Source organism: Delphinus delphis, chromosome 12, assembly GCF_949987515.2.
Source record: "Delphinus delphis chromosome 12, mDelDel1.2, whole genome shotgun sequence".
Lineage (NCBI taxonomy): Eukaryota > Metazoa > Chordata > Mammalia > Artiodactyla > Delphinidae > Delphinus > Delphinus delphis.
This window is the reverse complement of record NC_082694.2, coordinates 83096631-83118057: the sequence shown is the minus strand read 5'-3', so window position 1 is coordinate 83118057 and position 21427 is coordinate 83096631. Positions and strand designations below refer to the sequence as shown.

At 41.7% G+C, this 21427-nt stretch overlaps 1 protein-coding gene across 2 annotated transcripts in view; it reads left to right on the top strand.

Moving 5' to 3' along the window:
- The window catches only part of GRHL1 (grainyhead like transcription factor 1), a 45993-nt gene that overhangs the window by 5041 nt on the left and 19525 nt on the right, over nucleotides 1-21427 (top strand). For both annotated transcript variants that reach the window (XM_060027106.1, XM_060027105.1), the window contains exons 3-8: nucleotides 974-1044; nucleotides 2913-3303; nucleotides 4349-4425; nucleotides 5873-6029; nucleotides 6215-6326; nucleotides 7299-7393. In XM_060027106.1, coding sequence (XP_059883089.1) covers nucleotides 974-1044; nucleotides 2913-3303; nucleotides 4349-4425; nucleotides 5873-6029; nucleotides 6215-6326; nucleotides 7299-7393 — 903 coding nt within the window. The remainder of the gene's footprint in view (nucleotides 1-973; nucleotides 1045-2912; nucleotides 3304-4348; nucleotides 4426-5872; nucleotides 6030-6214; nucleotides 6327-7298; nucleotides 7394-21427) is intronic.

Genomic DNA, 21427 nt, shown 5'->3' with positions numbered 1-21427 from the left:
TAAAAGTATTTTACATCTTAGGAGATAAATCCTCATGTCTGTCCATTAAGGGTGGCAATCTTAGTAGTACTGCATGTCAGCCTTCTTGCAATAGCTGTAGGGTTATTTATTTTCCTTTTTAAATAAACTGACTTATTTGTTTCAATTCTTTGGGTGTAACCATCAGTCATTTTTATATAGTAACTTTGGTAAAGCTTTAAAAGCGTGTTGTTAATACGTAAAACAATAATTTATTTTGTCTTTAAGGGTAGAATAAGAATGTAGGAATAGAATTTCTACGTTCACATTGAAAACCAGTTTCAAACATCTTAGTGGTTTTGGAGTACATGTTGGGAATAAGTCTCAGCTGGGTTGATGTCTGCAGTACACCCAGTAATGTTTGCCTGCTGTCACCTCCTATGCAAAGGGGAGCAGAATCAAAAAAGGAATAGACCCAACAGAGTTTGATTTGTCCTTTGGGTAACAGACAGTGTGAATCCCAACGTATCTAAAGAAATTTATCATTTGGAGCCAACATTTGGATCTTGGAGTGAACCGTTAATATGGCTGATCATTTTGGTTTTGCGTTTGATCTGAAAGGAAGGGTAGCAGAGAAGAGCAGGGAGAATGTTGAAAGAGCGCAGTTGTGTTTTCAGTAGCTTCTTCTCTATTACATTATGTAGATAAATGGGTAGAACCAGACCAGAGGTATTTCTTTTAACAGATAAAACCCAAACTCAATGACAAAGTAAATGTTGGATATTCTGAATTTATTTGGCAACTAAATAAAAGTTGGTTTTTACATATCAACCCGGTGACCAGATTGTAAACTCCTTGAGGGCAGATACTGTCTTATTCGTCGCGTGTCCTCAGAGCCTGGGGTTAGGTAGGCAGTCAGTAGGCATGTGAATGGTTGAGCTTACTGAAAAGTAAGGACTGTGTCTCTACTTCATGAGTAAGAACTCAATTGTTGTCATGTGTGTTAATATCTAAGGTTCCACGAGAGAGAAGGTCATCAACAGCAAAGCCAGATGTTGAGCACCCAGAGCCAGATCATAGCAAAAGGTAATGTTTAATACAGAGCATAAAACAGTACACTTGAAAATGCCAGGTTTCTGTGAAAATAAAGCAAAAGTTTGTTTAAATGAACAGGCGCTGGTGGAAGAGATGGGTAAGTTGGCCTCTTAATATCTGAATTCAGATTTCATTACTGATTTGTCTCTCACTAATAATTACGATTCTATTGCTGAGAAGTCACCCGTTTCTTTAGGTGTAGTTGCCTTTTCTAGAAAACAAAAGCAATAACTTTCTCCGCACCCAAAGGGTTGTTTTTAGTAACCACGTGAGTGCACTGTTTGCTTATTTGTCTTGTAGGTTCTCTTAAGAAGGATGTGTCTTAAGGCAATGGTGGGGGTCCATTAAAAAAAATAAGTATCAATGATCTTGAATAACTGCCTAATTGAGTAAAATTTAATAAAGTATGTTTAGCTGTATTCCAAACTCCTGTTGAGGTTATTTTTGAAATCTTTTAGGTTAAAACTTTCAGAAATTCAAATTAAGCCTTGACTTTATAGCCATGAAGAAAAAAAGTTAAATGTGCCTTTTAAATTGCCCTGTGTTCTATTAGTAATAAAAGAATAAAACATTTTTGAAGAAAGAATGATCACTCAGAATCCCACTGTGCTCACAGTTTAGTTGTTTGCCGTTTGGGCGTGCAGGCGCATTTTATGGGGCTGTGATTATATTCACAGATAGGATTTTCTTCTACTCAGTATATTTCATAAATATTTTCCATATTGCTGTTTTAATCTTCATAATTTGGAAAAGGGCTTATGGCTTTTATTTTTTAATTTTTGTTATAGGCACTTTCAAACATAACAAAAGTAGAGAAATAGTATAAGCCAGTAGCTACTCAGCTTCAACTGTTATCAACTTACTTCCTCCTTTTTGATCTACTCTTCCCTCTTCTCCAACTTTCTAATTAATTAATTTTTAAATTTTATTTTTGCTAGAATATTTTAAGGCAGACCCTAGCTATCCTTAACATTAAGGCTGTATCTGATTTTTGCTATTACAAAGCCTTAATGAACAGCTTTCTAAATAGCTTTTTCCTTTTTCTCTAAAGAAATTTCTTTAAGACAGTCTTGGGAGTGAACTTATGGTTTAAGGTTTGAATATTTTATTGATCTTGAAACGTGCAAAGTTGCCGAATAGCTTTTTTCCCTTAAAGGTATCAGCCTATATGGTTTGAGGGGGCTTTGAAAATGTATCAAGTTTACTCTAAACTAAAAATCATCTTATATTGCCCAGGATATTTATTAAGCCAAAAGTAATTTGTGCAAATATAGGGAAAGCAAGTGAGTCTAAGTACTGGGAGAAGTGGTGGTTGAGGACCAAGTACCTCACACTTCCTGAGCCCGTGTGCCAGGCATCATTATACGCATATTCTCGTTTCATCCTCATCACCACCTTGTGAGGATAGGTACCATCATTATCCCCATTTTATAGGTGAGCACGTAGTTACTGAAGGATTTTGAATCCACATTGTCTGACCGTAGAGTCTGTACTTTAACCACCAGCCTGTACTGCTCCAGTTAATCACGTTTGTAGCTTCAGGCTTCTAGTAAAATATGATCATTTTATAGGATTATTGGAAATAAAATATAGTAGAGGAACGCTCTGAGTTCTCAGCATTTCAAATGAAATTTTACTCGATACTTCTGGATTTTACTTGCCCTGTAACTATAAAGCATTTTTTTCCCTTTCTCTGGTAACGGGTTGTTGTGCCATCTCCTATTTATTTTGTTTCTACCAAGTATAGTATTATTATTGCACGGGACCCAATAGCCCAATGCCATTAGGAAGATTAAAATTGTCAAGGAACTGTATCAGCATTGAGTTTGAAAACACAATTTTCTTTTCTTTTCTTAAAGAAATAGCATATCAAACGTGACTGAGCAGCCCCTCATTTCTGCTGGAGAAAACAGAGTGCAAGTGCTGAAAAATGTGCCATTTAACATTGTCCTTCCCCATGGCAACCAGCTGGGCATCGACAAGAGGGGCCATCTGACAGCTCCTGACACCACGGTCACTGTCTCCATAGCAGCGATGCCTACCCACTCCATCAAGACGGAGACCCAGCACCACGGCTTTGCTGTGGGGATCCCCCCAGCAGTGTATCATCCTGAGCCCACAGAGCGTGTGGTGGTTTTCGACCGGAACCTGAATGCTGACCAGTTCAGCTCTGGTGCTCAACCCCCAAATGCTCAAAGGCGTACTCCAGACTCTACCTTCTCAGAGACCTTCAAGGAAGGCGTTCAGGAGGTACAGGAAATGAAAGCATCTTCCTAAGACGCTGTGTGTTTGTATAAGTATTGGGTTCCACCTCTTCCTTGTTATGTAAGCTTGAAACTCAGCCTGAATTCAGTGGATTGGGAACAAAAGAGTTGTTTTTCTTTTTTTCTTAAAGAGAAAAGGTCCATGGGTATAATTTGTAAACTAAACCTATAAAACCAGAAATTATTATCAAGGGCACATGGCTAATCTTACAAGCAGCTGAGTTAACAATTATGATTTCAGCAAAGTGATTTGCTGGAGAATGAGGAGAGCTGCATACTTAATCTTCCGTGGACAGCAGACATAGGCACACAGTCTGTTTTCGGCTTTTGTCCTAGACCAAAACAAGCTCCCCGCAACTGGTCTTAATATAAAATGATTTATCATATATTTGCTTAGTGTTTCTTGCTTGGTACATTGTCGGGGAGGCGGGTAGAGCTTGATGACAAGTGCATTGTGTGACATTTACCAATTAATTCCAATTACTTCTGAGGGCTCTGTGGTGATGAACATGTCACTCGGGTAAAAGTTAGGGACTGAGGACGTTTGGAACTGTATTTAATGACTTATGGGGGAAAGGAGCATCCGTCTCCACTTACAGAGTTAGTAGAATAGTAACCTTTCCTGGGAGAGTGCACCGATCCATCCAGCCGTGGTGCCGACTTGATACCGTATCTTAACTTGGTGCAGCGATAGAGCTAACTCCTAAAAGTCGTGAGATTTTGGTTGCACATTCCAGAGTTTGGACAGAATTGGGATGTGTGGGAAAGATGGGAAGAGAGAAGAAGGAAGCGCTTTGTGGGAGCACTTATGTAAATTGTCTTAATTTAATCAAGGGATGTATAAATGGATATTTTTTTCTTTTTAATTTTCTTTTAAAATTTTTTGTAGCATCAAAATTTTTGTTTCAGACAAACTTTGGAAGAGTGGTGGGTTGCTGTAAGCCACATGCTCTGATGCTGTACCAGACGTTGGTCTTTAGTGAGCCTGATAACCAGTTACATCGTTGTGGCTTATCACGTTGATATTTCAGGTTTTCTTCCCCTCGGATCTCAGTCTGCGGATGCCTGGCATGAATTCAGAGGACTATGTTTTTGACAGTGTTTCTGGGTAATAGTTGTCTTTTAATTTGATTTGTAACTTTCAGCTTGTACGACTTACTTCCTTTTTGTTAATTTGATCTTGGAAAATCAGAGGTGGCTTTCGCAGCTTTCAACTTTACTTCCTTGCAGTCAGTGTGGTGACGTCCTTGCTGGAGGACGTTTGCTTTAGTGCATTCAGTTTTGCACTCTGAACTGTGTTTCATGTTTCCCTAATTCTTGGTGTTGGTGCTTTTTCTTTCCTTCGGTTTCTTTATGTGATGGTAGTAGTAGTGGTAGTAGAATGGAATCTCAGAGAAGAGGTGAAGGGATTAAATTAGATCTGAGGTCCCTTCTGTTTGCAAAAGTGTATAATTCTGTGAGAATTTAGGAATAACATCAGGTGGATAAAGGCTTTTATATTTTTATTAGTCTCACTAATGATAAAATAAATGGAGTCAACTGTTTACTGGGCTGACAACCTCTTTTATAGGTCACAAAATTGCATCTCACTCTGGAAATGTCAATATTTTCCAAGTTATATATAAACATCTTTAGTTTTTTTAGGAGTGTAATTTCGTTTTATGCATTTTTATGTGTGCTGTATTTTTAAATAAAAGTTTTATTTAAAAGTCTAGGATTTTATGGGAATTGAGACTGCCTTATAGACCTGCCTCAAGGTACAGGAGTCACAAACTCAAATGCCTTCAGGATCTAGGATAGGGGTCAACAAACTTTTTCTGTAAACGATCAGATAGTAAATATTTTAGGCTTTGTGGGCCATACAGCCTCTGTCGAAACTGCCCAGCTTTGCCCAGCTCTGTCGCTGAAGCACAGAAGCAGCCGTAATGTGTAAACAAAGGGCGTGGCTACATTCCAATAAAACTTTATGTATAAAAATAGGAGTAATTTGCCAGCCCCTGGCCCAACAAGGTTATTAAAAAACTTCAGGGGAATATAGACGTGGTGCTATAAGATAAAAGAAAATGTAGACAACCGTGGAGCGCCATCTGAGTACATTTAAATTATAAGCAAAAACAACAAAAAAGTGCTGGCAGGCCAAATCACATTTAGTCAGAGGCCTTCCGGCCTCCTGTTTGCAACCTTTGCTGGGTAAATACCAGGTTGGTAGCATGTCTTGTGAGAGTTCCTTCCGGAGTGCTTTTCACTCATTCATATCATTAATATCCTTTGCCTCCAAACTTCTAATTTGTTAACATCACTTCACAGATTTTCTAGTAGGCATTTAGTAGTCCCACATCTGAGAGATTTGAGAATTTCTGGGTTGCTTAAGATTATATTTACTCTGGAAAAAGCAGCAACTGCTATCTATTTATAGCATGACATGGTCAGTTGGATGTTTCTAGTCATCTGCTCTCTGCATACATCCACACTAAAGCATGTCAAGTTTGAGCTCAGGCATTTAAGAAGCTTCCAAGAGAGTGAATTAGAGATCTGTGAGTTTTTTTGTTTTCTAGGAACAACTTTGAATATACCCTAGAAGCCTCAAAATCGCTCCGACAGAAGCCGGGAGATAGCACCATGACGTACCTGAACAAAGGCCAGTTCTATCCTGTCACCTTGAGGGAAGTGAGCAGCAACGAGGGCATCCACCACCCCATCAGCAAAGTCCGAGTAAGTCCTGCTGTCAGTTCTCGTCTCTGGGAAAGCTGGTCAGAGCTTACTAGTTCCAGGTCTGAGGCAGATCTAAATTAAGATCTGAAATTGCAGCTTTAATTCACCGCAAAATCGAGAACTAAGTTTTCCAAAAGATACTCACGCCTTCGTGTCTTTACGTCGTGACGCATTCTCTTTCACAGAGTGTGATCATGGTGGTTTTTGCCGAGGACAAAAGCAGGGAAGATCAGTTAAGGCACTGGAAATACTGGCACTCGCGGCAGCACACGGCTAAACAAAGATGCATTGACATAGGTAAGTAGCTCCGGAGCCTGCTTTTATTCCCAGAGGTGCAAGCATCCAGTTTTCTAAATCCAGTTATTTTTGGCAGTGATCAGCTTCCTGCCGAATGCATTTGAATTTTTATGCCAGCTACTGATCTGTTCCAAACATTGTCCTTGGCCTCCTGGAATCGGTGCTCTTAACATTACTTCCTTCATGAGGACATATGCCCCATGTGGTGGCTTTCCATGTGACACTGGGGCCAGGAGCTGTAGCGCCAGCTCGTGTAAGAGTGTCCTGCTTTTCAGTCTACAAATTGTTTGAGGGGTAGTGTCTTCTTTAAGAGATTCTGATTATTTGGAGATGGTAATAGGTGGAGGGAAAAAAAATCACCAAGTTAAAGAAAATACTGCTGCTGTGCAGCAACACACACAGTCTTCCCTAGTTACATGTTGAACTGCATCGAAAGTCTCTTCTGTCTGTAAATAGACCCAGAGATTCATCACTTGGAGTAAGAGCAGCAGACCTGTGCAAATCCATATTTAGTCAGGTAACTTTGTGAAAACCCGTGTTCTTGCCATGTATATAATTTTCATGTAAGACCATTGTCTGTATCGCAAGATGGCTCTTAATCTTTGTGTTACTTCTTTTCTTTGCCTGTGGTAATATTCATGTTCTCTTTCAGAAGAATGAAAAGAACTGAGTTCCAGTCTTGATTCTCTGGACTTAGTTTTGTGGCCTTGGGACAGTTATTTAAACTTTTTAGACCTAAGTGTCCTAATTTTGATAAAATGGGATAAATTTAAAAATGTCTAAGCTTGCCTCCATTACAAAAATTGTGATTCTTTTTCTTCCTTTTTTGAGCTTCTTTCAACCCAACAAAATGTTAATTTAAAGTATCCAGCAGTGATAATATTAAAAGCTGAATCTTACATTGAACTGCTGTAACCTCATGTTGGAAACTAGAAACCACGACTTTCTTTTTCTTTCTCGTCCCTCATACAGCTGACTACAAAGAAAGCTTCAACACCATAAGTAACATTGAGGAGATTGCTTATAATGCCATTTCTTTCACTTGGGACATTAATGATGAAGCAAAGGTAGGTAACGAAGTCCAGGGACTCCTGTGTTAACCAGCTCTTTGAGGAGTGGGAGGAGCTTAGTGATTGGACAACCGATTTTTTTTTTGTTTTTTTCAGTTTTACTTGTTTTCCCTCCTTTGCTAAGGAGGAGGGAGAACAAGCGAGGCTAGGAAGGCAGGTCACGGCCATGGTCATGAGGGGCTTGAAGCAGGACAGGACGAAACAGGCCCCCTGCTCAGCCTGTCCGTGTGTCCTGTTCCTCAGCCAGCTGGTTCTCACTTTCTGTCTTTTCACTGGTTCACATTTTCTGGACATATGGCACTTTCCCAGATGTACAGAACCGTCCCTCTCCCCTGTCTGTTCTCTTCTCCCGCAGCAGGGCCAGCAGCCACTGTCTGGCCTCGAGTCTGACTCCTCACTCTGGGCTCCATTTCCTCCTTTGCAGAGTGGAATCAGTTCCTGACTCTTCCCTCCTCCGGGTGTGTAGTAAGGGTGATTGGAACAGGGCCTGTGAAGCTGGTGGCGTTTCTTCAGAAAGGTCCTCGAGTACAGGTTGTCATTAGTGCTCCGTCTTGTGTCGCTACCCTGGGAACACAACTTGCTTACGGTTCTTCTCTCTTGGGCTTTGACAAGTGAAGAGTTGCCTCCAATTCAGATGGTCATTTGGATAATTGTATTTGGAAGTTTTAGTACCTTTTAAGAAAAATTAAGCAGATTTTTCAGTCATGCTGCCCTTCCTACAGCCTTCTTCCCTTTTAGTAGAACCCATCTCTTCACTAAATTATTAGCACTCTGGTATTTTTTTTTGCCTTAGTTTAAAATTTGGAGCTCAGGCAACACAATAGAAACACATTAATTTCGGGCAGTTGCTCAAGTCAGACTGATCTTTACTGTTGGTTGCAGTCGTAGGAACACTTTTGTATATCAAGGACCAGGTACAAAGTTACCATCACCTTCCTGTCCTTTCTCAACCTTTCTTCTATTTTCTCTTTTATTTATTCAACAAGAATTTTAGCAATTATGGAATAAGACACTGAGTTAGGTGCTAAGTATTGTAGAATTTAATTTTTTCCCACCTAGCCTTGCTATTAAAAATCATATGACTGGATTCTTGAGACCCGTGTTAACTTTGTATTATAATTACTTTCCTTTCGTACTATGGTTGTGGTGTCTAAGGCAAAAGTGTGTCTTAAGAGTGCAGGATGTAGTAAGTGGGGTCTGCCAGTCTGTTAGGAAGCTTAAGTTGCTGTAATTGCCTTAAAGTTATCCTACTGACCACCTCCATCCTATGCAAACGTCTTCAGGCTGCTTAGTCCAGAGTTTGGTGCTTGATTAAAGAGTGAATTCACTACAGAGAAGCTAGTAGAAGGAAAAGTAAACATTTCGTTTTATACAAATGTTGTTAGAGTTATTCTGAAATTAAATATCATAATAGGACTCAACGTGCAAGCAGCCTGTAAGAAGAGTTGGCCGTGTGCCCCCCGGGTGCTTCTGTTCTTAAATCAAGCTAGGGAAATTTGTCCTATTTGCCATTAGGGGCTGATGGAGAAATTGTGGAGGAGCTGATCAAGCGCATCGAAGTCCTGAGTTCATTTTTCTGACTTATCTGTGACCTTGGACTGGTCCCTTGATTCACTGGCTTAGTTTTCCCCCTCTTTTCCGCCTAGGAGAATAAAAAGGCCACAGTGGTCAACTCTCTTCTTTGCTGGGGTGTCGTCAGGACTAATAAGCACTTGTCAGGGTACATGGAGATCTTGGCGGAAAGGCCCTGCGTGTGGGCAGGGTGCTTTGTTTGATGTGTCACTCTTCAGGGTGGGAGTAATGAAAGTCCAGATGATGGGTGGGGATAATGGCTGGTTTTACTTTGAAGGCCTTCAGCTTGTTTGTATTAAGAAGTATTGTCGGAGGCATGTCCTAAGTAGCCTTAATAGCATTGTTAATTGATGCAGGGAAATTCAGTTTCATTCTCCTTTCCAGACCCCCAGCACTGACTTGATTTTTTAAGCCTTTGCCAGCCCCAGATGGGGCTCGTGTCATTTCTTAATGAGGCTGCTGCCTTTTGAAGCTGATATCAGGCATCAGCTTCAAGTGTGTGTTGAAATTAAGTCTGTAGATATTTTGCTTTCCCTGCAAGTTGATGTTTTCTGTTTTCACACTGAAAGTACTTGATGCCCCAGGGCAACTAGAGTGAATAGATATACATGCAGCATCCTGTATAGATTTTTTTCACTTCTTATTTTGAAAGCAACCCACTTTCTTGTTCTCATTTAGGACACATTTGTTGATTCTTAATTCCAGTTCATTCTCCCCCACAAACATAGGGTTTCTTGGAGACATGTGGCATTCCCTTCTTCCCCCACTTTTTAAAGATATCTAATATACCCTTTTGGCCAAGCCAGGAGGAGTAAAACCAGAATTCCAGCCCAGGGTCAACATGAGAATCTTCTCTGTAGCTTCTGCTGCTCTTTGGAGGTGATTGTTTTTAGGACGCGTCAGGTTGAATCTTGAACACCTTGGCTTAGGTTCTAGGTTGGGAAAAGCACTGTCCAAGCTAGACTCATCCTGTCCCTGTACACACTCCATCACCAGCATAATCATATACTTGCTGTTACCATGGAAACTTGAAGACGTTATGAAACTTGTTTAAAAAAAAGTTATTAGACTTCAAAGCAGCAGGGGAGAAGGAAGTTGCTTTGAAAAGCAGAAATATCTGAGAAGCAATCCCCCCTGGTGGCCCTGATCTCTCTACTGTGTATACCTATTTCATTCATTTTTCTGTACTCCACACAAAATTAGATTTGTTTGGGTGGTCGGGCATCTTTTTAAGAGTCAGGAATATCTACACAAATTATAGTTTATCTGACATTCACATTTCATTGAGAAATAACTTAATCAGATTTCTTCCCTCCTGATATATGGCTGAGATCAGCTGCTTGAGGTAATTTTGGCAGGGAGAAGAAGTGGTTCCCTTTGAAACATTAAAATAAGGTGCTCTGGTGAGATGCTGAAGTTTACAGTTTGTAAGGTAGGAGGGCACTGGTCACTTTGGGAAGAGAGGATTAGGAAATTGTTGGGCATGAGGAGACATCAGGAAGGTGGGAGGAAGATAGACACAGACTTAGACTATAGAAAGATTTCATCCAAAGCCAGCTGTGCACCTTGCCCCCAGTTGCAGGACTTCATAACTTTACCCAACAAATATCCAAGTGCCTGCTGTGTCCATGGTACTGTGCTCCATCCCGGCAGAAACGCTGGTATTGTAGTTCAGATGTATTGTGTGTCAAATAGGCATCTGTGGCCTGAGATCCTAAATATAACATCATGTTTCTAAGGAAAAGAAACTTTACAAATGAACTTTGGAGCCGCAAATAATTCAGAAGTTGGGGTTATCTGTTCTGCACCAGTTTCAGCATTTCCACAACCAAGTGAGTAACTCTAGATAGGCTGCACATCGTGGACTAGGGTATAATTTTTTGCTTGGATTGTAAATCTAAGAGTTTACAAGAGCTTTGAGATTTGGATAGTGATATGAAGCCTGAAGATCTAAAATAAACAGAGGAAAAAGAAGTTAGGGAGAGAGAATTAACTTCTTTGAATGTCGGTTTTATGCCAGGCACTGTGCTGAGGTGCCTTCTCTGTGTTCGCACTTAACGGGTCAGTGCTGCCTGCTCAGTACCCGTGAGAAAGTGCTTAGTCCTCCAGGTGGGAAGATGTTTGCTGCTTGGTCATCCAAATGAGATCACCTGAGGAGGTAAGAATCTACACCTTGTAATGGACAGAGGTGTTCCTGACGGGGGAATATTTAAAAGTGTCAGCATTCATATTAATAGAGCAGCATTATGGATTCACTAATATAAATTCCCGTGGTAAGTAGACCACTTTTGCTACAGGGAAACAGTTTATGTTGATTGTTGGATGAGTGATGTTTACCTACAAAGGAGAGGAAATTATAAACCAAAAAACCTCTGTATGGAATCAAGTGAACATTGAGTCAGCCAGCTCTGAGGGATCCCTGGCCTCCAGGGGAGCATTCACAGGAAGGGATATCTCTTGGTGGTATAGGACATGGTTATACTTAACTAGACAGTATGGGAAATGGGAAAACAGGTGCAGTTGAAAGCAGAGCTCAAGATCGCTTTGATCGTCTGTGTGTGGCTGTGATCTCCATGAGTATGAAGCAGACCTTTTAAAGATGTAATGAAACCCCAGGGATACAAAATATCTGACATGTTTTTCCCAGAGGTGACTTCTAATCCTTACTGGAAGGTGGATTGGGGTGCAGCTACCATTCATACATTTCGTTTTTGAAATAGTAGCAGAAAAGAGCTTGCCGCCAGACACGCACTAGAGCTCCACCTGGAGTGAGCAGTGTCAGACAAGGAGTAGGTGTGGAGTCTGAGTTTCTTTATACTGGATTTTGCACCCGTGGCTTAAAACAACCCGAAGGCTCGTGAGTTGTCCCGCCATGCCGTGCTGGAAGCCGGTGCTTCCCGATGTCTTCATCAGACCCACAGAAGGAGGCACTCCGGGATCAGGTGTGATGAGCCTTCTCACGGGCAGAGGGAACTGCACCTTGTCCTTGTGGCAGGATCGTATCTCTGGCGGGACAGAGCCCATCTCAACAGGCTGTTCATGTCTTCATGGTTCACTTCCTTCACATGTTTCACCTTCAGGGTGGTGCCTTGGCCTGCAGAGAAAGGATAGGACAAAATCAGAGCATCCCCTTCCCCGGAGGGAGAAAACCCTCAGTGAGAGAGCACTTTGTGCTTTTACTTTTAATTATGAATCTGTCAGCTCTAAGGAGGAACTCCAAGGCATTCTGCAGGATTGTCCTTTGGAACCAAATGTTTTCTGTCATGGAGAGGCTCGTGTTACAAAAGAAAGAGGATTAGAGTAGAATGCAGAGCCTGTCTGGAGCACTGAGAGGCTTGAGCACAGGGGGCCTGGGTCCGGCTGGAGCCCTGGTATCTTTCCCTTTTGTCTCCTGTCTCAGCAAAAGTGTATGGGGTTCCTGCCCAGGATTATTGAGGCTCCCGGAGTTCATTCTGTCAGAGGGGTGGAACCATGTTGGTAACTTGAACTTAAGACTTTTGTGTGTGTGTGTGTGGTACGCGGGCCTCTCACTGTTGTGGCCTCTCCCGTTGCGGAGCACAGGCTCCGGACGCACAGGCTCAGCGGCCATGGCTCACGGGCCCAGCCGCTCCGCGGCATGTGGGATCTTCCCGGACCGGGGCACGAACCCGCGTCCCCTGCATCGGCAGGCGGACTCTCAACCACTGCGCCACCAGGGAAGCCCGAACTTAAGACATTTTGTGTGTGCTGTGGGATGCAGATTTATGAGTTTAGTAACAGTTTGTTGTTTTGTCTAAGCGTAATATTTGGAATCCATCGTGAGAGTCATTTTTAATTTGTTTGGACTGAGCGTATCGCTCGCATTTATAGGGATTCCATTCTGGTGAAGCAGCCGTCAAGTGCTCCAGTAAAATAAGGTGTTGCCAGTTTGGTTGCATTAAGCAGGGACAGGTTTGGTTTGTTTCTCAACTTTACATTTCCAGTGTGAACGGGAGGGAGGAGGGAGAGGTGAGTCAAACATCTTGCAATTGCAATTAAATATAGGCAGGAGATTTAAAACAAAAGTGTATCCTCCCTGACCTAACTAGAAAAGGAAGCCAGGAAGCACTGTTACTTTTAAAACAAAGATAAAGGACTTCCCTGGTGGCCCAGTAGGTAAGACTCTGAGCTCCCAATGCAGGGGGCCCGGGTTTGATCCCTCCGCAGGGAACTAGATCCCGCATGTGTGCCGCAACTAAGAGTCCGCATGTCACAACTAAAAAGTCTGCATGCCACAACTAAGAAGTCCGCATGCTGCAAATAAGAAGTTCGCATGCCGCAACTAAGAAGTTCGCATGCCGCAACTAAAAAGTCTGCATGCCGCAACTAAAAGGTCCACATGCCGCAAGACCCAGAGCAGCCAAAATAAATAAATAAACAAACAAACAAAGGTAAGAGACTTTCAGAGTCCAGACAGATGCAGGCTAGACTCTCCGTGTGTCCTGCCCTTAGACCCTAGAGAAACTCAAGGTAGCCGAGGAGGCTTCTTAGCTGACGTTCTTTCTACTCCAGGGGTGTCCTTCCATGCAGTTGGAAAATACATATTTATTAAAGTAAAAAATAAAACTTTTGGTGCCAGAAAGATAGTCACATTCCTTTATGGGGAATGAATAGTCTTTAGAGTTGTGGTTTGATCCGTATTGGAAGTGACAAGAAATTTTTCTTGATTGGAAATGTGTGGAGAATGCTTTTCATTAGCTGATAACAGAATAAACTCTTTACTTGGCAATTGGAAAGCTGACTTTGAAGAACCTGTTCTGGGTCTGATTATGAGGGAGGTCTCTCTTTTAAAGCGAGGGTTGTTGGGCTTTGGCTGCAAAGGGTTTCACGTGTTACCCTAGTGTCTGGGCAAGAGGTCCATCCTGAATCCGGTGGACCTTCAGAACCTGCAGGTAACAAAAGCACACGTTTATCGCTGCACACACCTGAGGGTGAGGGCCAAGTCACGATGTTTCTGGTTGGACAAGGGGGACACGTGGCAGCTGAAGAAAGCCTCGGTTTAGTAGTGAAACTTGCGTCTTGTGAAACGGATTTGAGGCACCGTGTCTGGTCAGCCACTAGAAAAGTGCTGTCACTTGAACTTTTTTATCAGTCTTTTTTTTGGTGGGGGAGAGTTCAGGTTTTTCCCCATCCTCCACCCTGCCCATGTCATGAAACAATGAGCTCCTCTCTAGAGCTTTTTCTTTTTGACACTTTGTCACATTAACCCTCCTGTTCCTGGTCCTTCCTGGAAATTCCATCTCCAGTGGTTTTCTAAATCTGTCATTTCAACCAGTTTTGCTACTTGTAAGCTAAACCAGAGGGCTTTGACCCTGCCCAGACATTTTTAGTCATAACTGAATTTACCTGGAATAGAGGTTTCAGGGCAATGCAGGGTCTGGGAGTTCAGGGGGTTTTTATATGGCAGATCTTCTTCATCCGAGACTCCAAATCTGGTAGTAAATATAAGTGAACTCTACGTTAATTACTCAGGGACTTTTTCTTTAGCTTTTTAAAGTTCACAGTATCTAATTAGAGACTTTGATTGGAAGTCAGCTTCCTGCCAAGTCTTCCCTTATGACCTGTCTGCTCCCCTGCCCTACTCTGTGCCTAGAGATGCTGGAATGTGGCCGGTGTTTGCCTTGTGTCACACCTGCATCCAGATTTTCGTATTTCAAACAAACGTTCTACTTATTTGGGACAACACGTGCCCGATCACGGTATCTGGCAAGTGTCCTTAAGTTCACCAGGCCCTGCTTGTAGGATATGACAGAGGGAAGATGGGCCGCAGGTGCCTCCAGAATGTTTCTCCCTCTCTCTTTTTCTCTCTTTGGGACTCTTCCCTGGCCCTCTGCAATCTTTGCAGGAACTAAGGCTGCGTGTGGGCGGCGTGGGAAGGCAACACTGTGGCAACAGTAAGGGTGATGACTGCATCCTTGTTTTGTCTTTGGGGAAACGCCCCATGCCACGTCCATGTGAGAAGATTGCAAGTTAGTGCTTTGCTCTTCCCACACCCCTTTCCTCGCTGCCCCAGCCTTCCAGTTCTTTTCTCTTGATGGTTGGTTGACGGTCTGTGGAAGAACACAGATACTAGTTGCACGTTTGAAGGCTTTTCGTTCGTGCTGATGTTATTCCGTAGTGGGATTTTTTTACTCACCTCACGTCATGAGAATAGTGGGGAAGCGTGACTTTCCTAGGATTAGCTGGTGAATCAGCAGTGGAACTGGATCCTGCTTCTGAGTTTATGACTCAGTCTCTGATACCTTCTGGGGCTTAATTAATTAATTAGACCTGCACATCGGGAGAAAGTAGGGGAGCAACAAGGCTCATACAGAACTAAGATAATCAGGCTTTGTTTGGTTTGGGGTTTTTTTGGTTGGGGGGGAGGGAATGTTGATTAAGATTGTGTCTGCTGGGGCTTCCCTGGTGGCGCAGAGGTTGAGAGTCCGCCTGCCGATGCAGGGGACATGGGTTCGTACCCTGGTCCGGGAAGACCCCACATGCCGTGGAGCGGCTGGGCCCGTGAGCCATGGCCGCTGAGCCTGTGCGTCCGGAGCCTGTGGTCCGCAACAGGAGAGGCCACAACAGTGAGAGGCCCGCATACCGCAAAAAAAACAAAAAAGAAAAACAACAACAAAAAAGATTGTGTCTGCTGTATAATGCTCAATAAGTGTTCCTGTCTGATGAGACTTTAGAATTGGATCTTGATTTCTTCCTTTAAACTGTTTCCCACTCCATTGGTTTCAGCCGGCATAACTTCATATACGCATATTGGGAAAATAGTGATTGTATTCTAATTAGCACTGTTGGATTTGGTGAGAATAAACTATGTTATTGACCTCATTATAATTTCATTTATCAGAAGGTTTCTAAGAAAAGCTACTGAGAAATATTTTAGAGTGATCTTTTTGACTGATATGGAAGAGAGTTAAATTAAAACTTGTTCTAGGGCTTCTGCTTTCAACTTAGTAGATCAGTTACATCCCAGGAATGAGGTTAGGAATGTGATCTCTTTATTTGACTAAGTTGAATTTTAATACTAGAAATGGGTTAGAGCGATAAAGACTCCCAGAGGCAGCGGGGACGGTGCCCGTGACGGCTGTCACTGTCTGACGGGGCGAGCCATCTTTAAGTCCCTTGCGCGTTAGGAAGTCACAGAGGGACTTGGCGTAGACTCCCCACGTGATCTGGGGTATAGGACCTTGACCTCATGCCTCCTGAGCAAAAAGGGACCTTCTGCTCACAGCCATTTGGGGGTCAGTTTTTCCCCTACTTCACTGAACAGTTTTTCCGTTAGGTTCTTCTTCAAGCTTTCTGTGCTTCATTGTGTCATTGTGGTTTCAAGAGCACAGATTTGGAGCAGGAAGCATGGGTCCTGGTTTTGTCTTTGTCATCTGTGTACCGTGTGTCTGTATCTTCAGAGCCTGAACCTCAGCCAGAGTTGGACACTGTGTTTCTTGAATTGAAAGGTGTTGAGTAGCCGGATTCTGAACCATGTGATGCTCGTGTTAAAGGTAAATGTTTCCAGGGAACACAACAGGGATAAGTGCATTCTTGGGACATAAAACATTTTTCAGTTATCAGCTTTGTGAAGTGTCTTCCATAGTTAAATCAGCCCATTTTCCTTTTTTCTTTTCTTCCTTCTATTAGATCTTTTCTCTTTTCTTGCGTATATTTACCAAGCAATTAGAACTCACTTGAACTATCTGAATGTGCACCATAATACACGGTGCACACGTGTAATTTTGACACAGGGTAATCAGGCATGCTCTCAGCTCTGTAGGCTGACACTTTTCCAAAAGTCTGTTGTATATAATCTGACTTAAAAGAGCAAAACACCATTCTCCCTTGAAAATTTTTTTCAGTCATTATTGATCAATTTAACTCATTTCTAACGTCCTTCCAGGAAATTCTCTGCAGGCTAGTTATCAATTGCTCCTGTGTGAAAGGACCGGCTAGAAGTCATGCTGCAGAGAGTTGACTTTCTCAGCTGTACGTTCATTCATTCAGCAAATTATTCACTGTGCTTCTTTTTGCAGGCAATAAGGGAGGGAATAAAAGACGATGCAAGCGGAAAGCCTGTCCTCAAAAGAGGTGACACTCTCTGTGTGATGATACAGGTCTTAAGTGAGGTTTTAAAATGCTCTTTAGATTTCCAGGGCAAAGGGGTGCTTTCAGCTAAGGGAGTCAAAGGCTTTATGGAAGAGATGGCACTGGGCACCATGCTTTGAGAGATTGCAGCCGCAGAATATTTTTGCAAAGGCTGTTTGGTGGGACCTTTTTTCTTCCTTATTTTTCCCCCACAGAGTAGCTGTTGTGAATTTAAGTGGAAACGAGGCACCTGGAACACCTTACTTAGTCTGCAGAGGTGCTGTGACACATTGAGGCCCAGACATTGCAGTGCAGGAAGCAACATTGGGATTTGTCTGCGGCAACACTCTAATCTTGGAGGAAAGTTGTAGATGTTACCACACCTGTCAATATGACACAAAGCTACAATGAAGGGATAACATGCTTAGTTATCAAATACAGACTGTTAGGTACCTGTAGTTTCTGTAATGGAAAGATGGTCACTGTAGGTAATGTTTTAAAGTATAAACGTGAATAGATGCTGTAGAAAATTACCTCATGGCTCCCTATGTGAATTTATCTCTGCCCTAGAACTTACCTGTCTGTCTCTATATATACATCAGTGAGCCTCTAAATTCCATAACCTTTTCCAAATTGGGGGGGTATATAGAGTCCATTTAATTATTCATTCAACAAATATTTATTTAATGTCCAGTATGTATAAAGAGCTGCTTGTTATCCTCAGTTCTACCAAGATGACCTAGGTGTTCACATCTGCTTGGAGGAAGGATGTGATCATAAATAACCTGTGAACTTGGGCAGCAAGTTACCTAACCTCTAAACTTCATCTGTGAAATGGGGTCAGAGTAGAACCAATTTCATAGGTTGTTTTGAGGGCCAAAGAGTCAGTACACTGCAAGAGTACAGTAAATGGAACTCAGAGATCATAGCAGCATGTAGTTTTATTTGGCTGGAGTTTATGAATTTGGGGTCCTTCATTCAGTGAACACGTATTTCTTATTGGCCAGGCACTGCAAGGATGCCTTGGGAATGTAAAGGTGAGTGGGACGTGGCCCAGTTCTCAGGAAATTCAAAATTTAGTGGAGAAGATTGCCATTCTAGTACTTACAGTGATAAAAGTAAACACAGAGGAATAGAACTTACCTTGGAATAGGAAGATCAGAGAAGGTTTCTCAAGGGTGACACTTGAGTGGGTCCTAAAGGATAAGAACTAACTGAGCATTCAGAGCCCAGAACGAGCCTATAAACTGGATGTGTGTGAGTACAGAGCTCAGATCGGGGCTGGACATCCAAGGCAAGTGGGTGACCAGATCCTGAAGGCCCTGTGGTGCACCTAGTGAGGACCTTGGACGTCTCCCTGTAAATGATTCGTCTCAAACCCTTGGGACTGTGGACCAAGTATATTGGGGTTGGAATTTCTTTGCATTTTCAATTCAGTGATTAGACTTTTAAAATCACAAGTATATTCTGGTGCCAGTTGCTGCCAGGAGGCTTCAGTGCTAGTGTTTGTGCTTAGGTGTTAGGTTTGAGATAGATAAAGTCCAGGTGAATCCTTAGGGTGCTGTGTGATCAAACATTATGTAGCTGTTTGAATAGAGTCGTATTTCTCAGACTAGGACTGGATATGTTTTTAGGGGTTGAGGAACTTTTTTTCCTCTTTTAAAAAGGATACGTGTATTATTCACATTTGAGAAGTGCTGCTCTAGGTGGTGGAAAATATGGCTGGAAAGGCGGATTGCATCACATACGGCATTTGACTGCTGAGGAATTTAGTCTATTACATAGGCAGTGGTGAGCGACTGAAAATTGTTGAGTAAGAATGAGTGATTAAGATTCTGTGGTGATACTGGTGTTTGGTGATTGCCTAATGTCAGGGAAGCAGCCTCTCTTTTTTCGTTTCTTTTCCTGATCTGTAGCCATTTTACTGTTTAAAGGGCGCTCTCCTAGAGGCCAGAAGAAAGAAGGGTTAATTTATGTAAATTTATATTAGCTCTTTTTTTTTTGTCGAGTCTTTTCGTTTGTTTTTTTTTGAGGGAGCACTGTTGTGTGTATCTAAAGTTCTGTGAGGATTTGAAGCTGTTAAATTAAGATTTGGAGTTAATAGCTGGGTTTCTATATACCTACGGTTTTTCTCTCTCTCATTACCAGCTTTTAATTCAGTACCATTTAGTAGCAATAGGCATTAGGAGAATACAAAAAATATACTAAACACTGGAAGAAATTTTTAAAATGGGTCACATAATTCCTGCCATCAAGGGGCTTAGAGCACTTATAATCACAGTGTGACAGAGTGACCAAGTGTTCAGTAGAGGTGACGGGGGTGTGGATACCAGGCCCTTGGCCTGAAATAGAAGCTCACAGTAGGGCCACAGGGTGCTGGGGGCAAGGCTACTTACTACAATGTGATAGATAGTAAAACAGGGTTGTAATTCTTTTGGGGTAGTTAGAGAACGCATCTCAGAGAAGTTATATCAGCTGTTACTAGGTCTTTATTTATAAGAGAGATGTCAGTAGAGAATGGAATAAAATTTACTTTAAATTGAGGGGCAGAGAAAATAAAGATCCCCAAAGTGTGTGTAAAAATTCCTGTAAAGCAGGTGTGAAGCTAGAATGGGAGTTTGGAGCTGGGTTTTGGAGGGCCTTAAGAATTTGGGTCCCTTCCTTCAGACTCTGGAGAAGCACTGCAGGTTGCTTATGACTTAGTTGTCCCGGTCACTGAGGTGACATTATGTGGCTGAACGCCTGTGGCCTCTCCCTCGTATGAGCATTATGCTTTGTTACTCTATTGTAGTGTAAACATCAGAGCCCTTAAAAAGAAAACTTTATCCCTTAAAAAAACTTAATTAAAAAGAAAACTTTATCTAAACTGTCATAAGAGTGGTTCATATAATGTTCTTAGTGAATCTAAAGGTTCACATTTTGAAATTTTTTATTCCACTCATTGAGAAAACCATATTGTGGAAGTCAAAGGAAATGATTTTCACCATTTTAGAAGCAATGTTATAATAATGTGTAAAATTCCACCTAAATCTCTCAGTGGGGAAAAAAATTAAAACTATATTATTTGGCTGTCAGGTTCTTGTACAGGAATAATAATATAGAATGAGTATTACTGTTGTGGTAACTTTTTGAAAAGGAACCGCCTTTTTATTTATGAAAATTATCCTAGTGTATTTAAGTTAGTCAGTTTCATCATTTAGCTTCTGACTCACCTGCTTATAATTTTTGTAACTTCTTCCTGATGAATTCCAAGTGCATTGTTAATGCTTTCTTCCTGTGAATTAGGTGGGTGAAAAATTATTTCTAGAATATCTCCCCACAAATGAAACTCACTTGTCAAAGCTCATACATCTGACTACTCCCTTTAGACTAGAGACTCCATACGTTTTCTGGAATTGTGCCCTGGTTTGTGGTATTGATGGTAAAGCCCCCAAAGAACAGGCGACTTGGGGGTTTATAAAATTTGTTCTCAGTTGCTTTCACTCTACGACTGGGAAATGAACTGCTGATGGTGACCTGTGTTTTGAGCAGACTAGTTCCCTGTGTCTTTCTTCTCCTTTTCTTTCCATTTGAGGAGTAACAGTGGACACAGCAGCTGGCTGGTGAACAGTATTGTGCGGCTGCCATAATGCTTCCTGGAAAAATCATCATAAATTAGTTCAAGATCTGATTTCTTGTTGGTTCTGTGCTTATAAACATTTGGAATGAAAAAAATCTATACAAGTTACTCCTTTGATAATGTAAATCTTTATTCTGTTGTTTTTTTCTCATTTTCAAACTGAGGTTTGAAAACAAGATTAAATCTTTTGAAAAATTCTAAGTGCATGAAAACAAAATTAAATTTTTTGAGAAGTTCTAAGTGCGTGAATTCTTGGCCAAGAATGAGGAACTGTCTTAGAAAAATGGGCTGGACGTTGAAAGAGGAATCTTGCCGAGCATCTTTCCACCTGTTGAGCAGGGTTTTTTGTGGTTAGTTTTTTTTTCTCTCTAGTGATTTTAGGTGGGAACACTAGTTGCTCATCTTTTGAGATTTGTTCCAATTATTTGAATAAAATCAAACTTTTTCTCCAAATAAGTGGCAAGGAAGTATGAAAACAGAGAAAAGGTCATTACTTGAGTTCTTAAAGGTCTTTATTTATGTCATTCTAGAGAAGGAAGGTTGTGTATCTTTCAGCCTACTCTCAGACTTCAGAAATAAGGCGTTTTAAGTGTGTATGTGTGTGTGGCTGTGTGTGTGGATGCACACACACGTGTGTTGTATAGAAGAGGAGTTGGATGTGTAATAATCCATCTTCCTTTTCACCTCTTTCCCACCTTCTGTAGGTGATATTGGAGTTTTTCTGTAATCTCACTATAGAAAATATTTCTCTG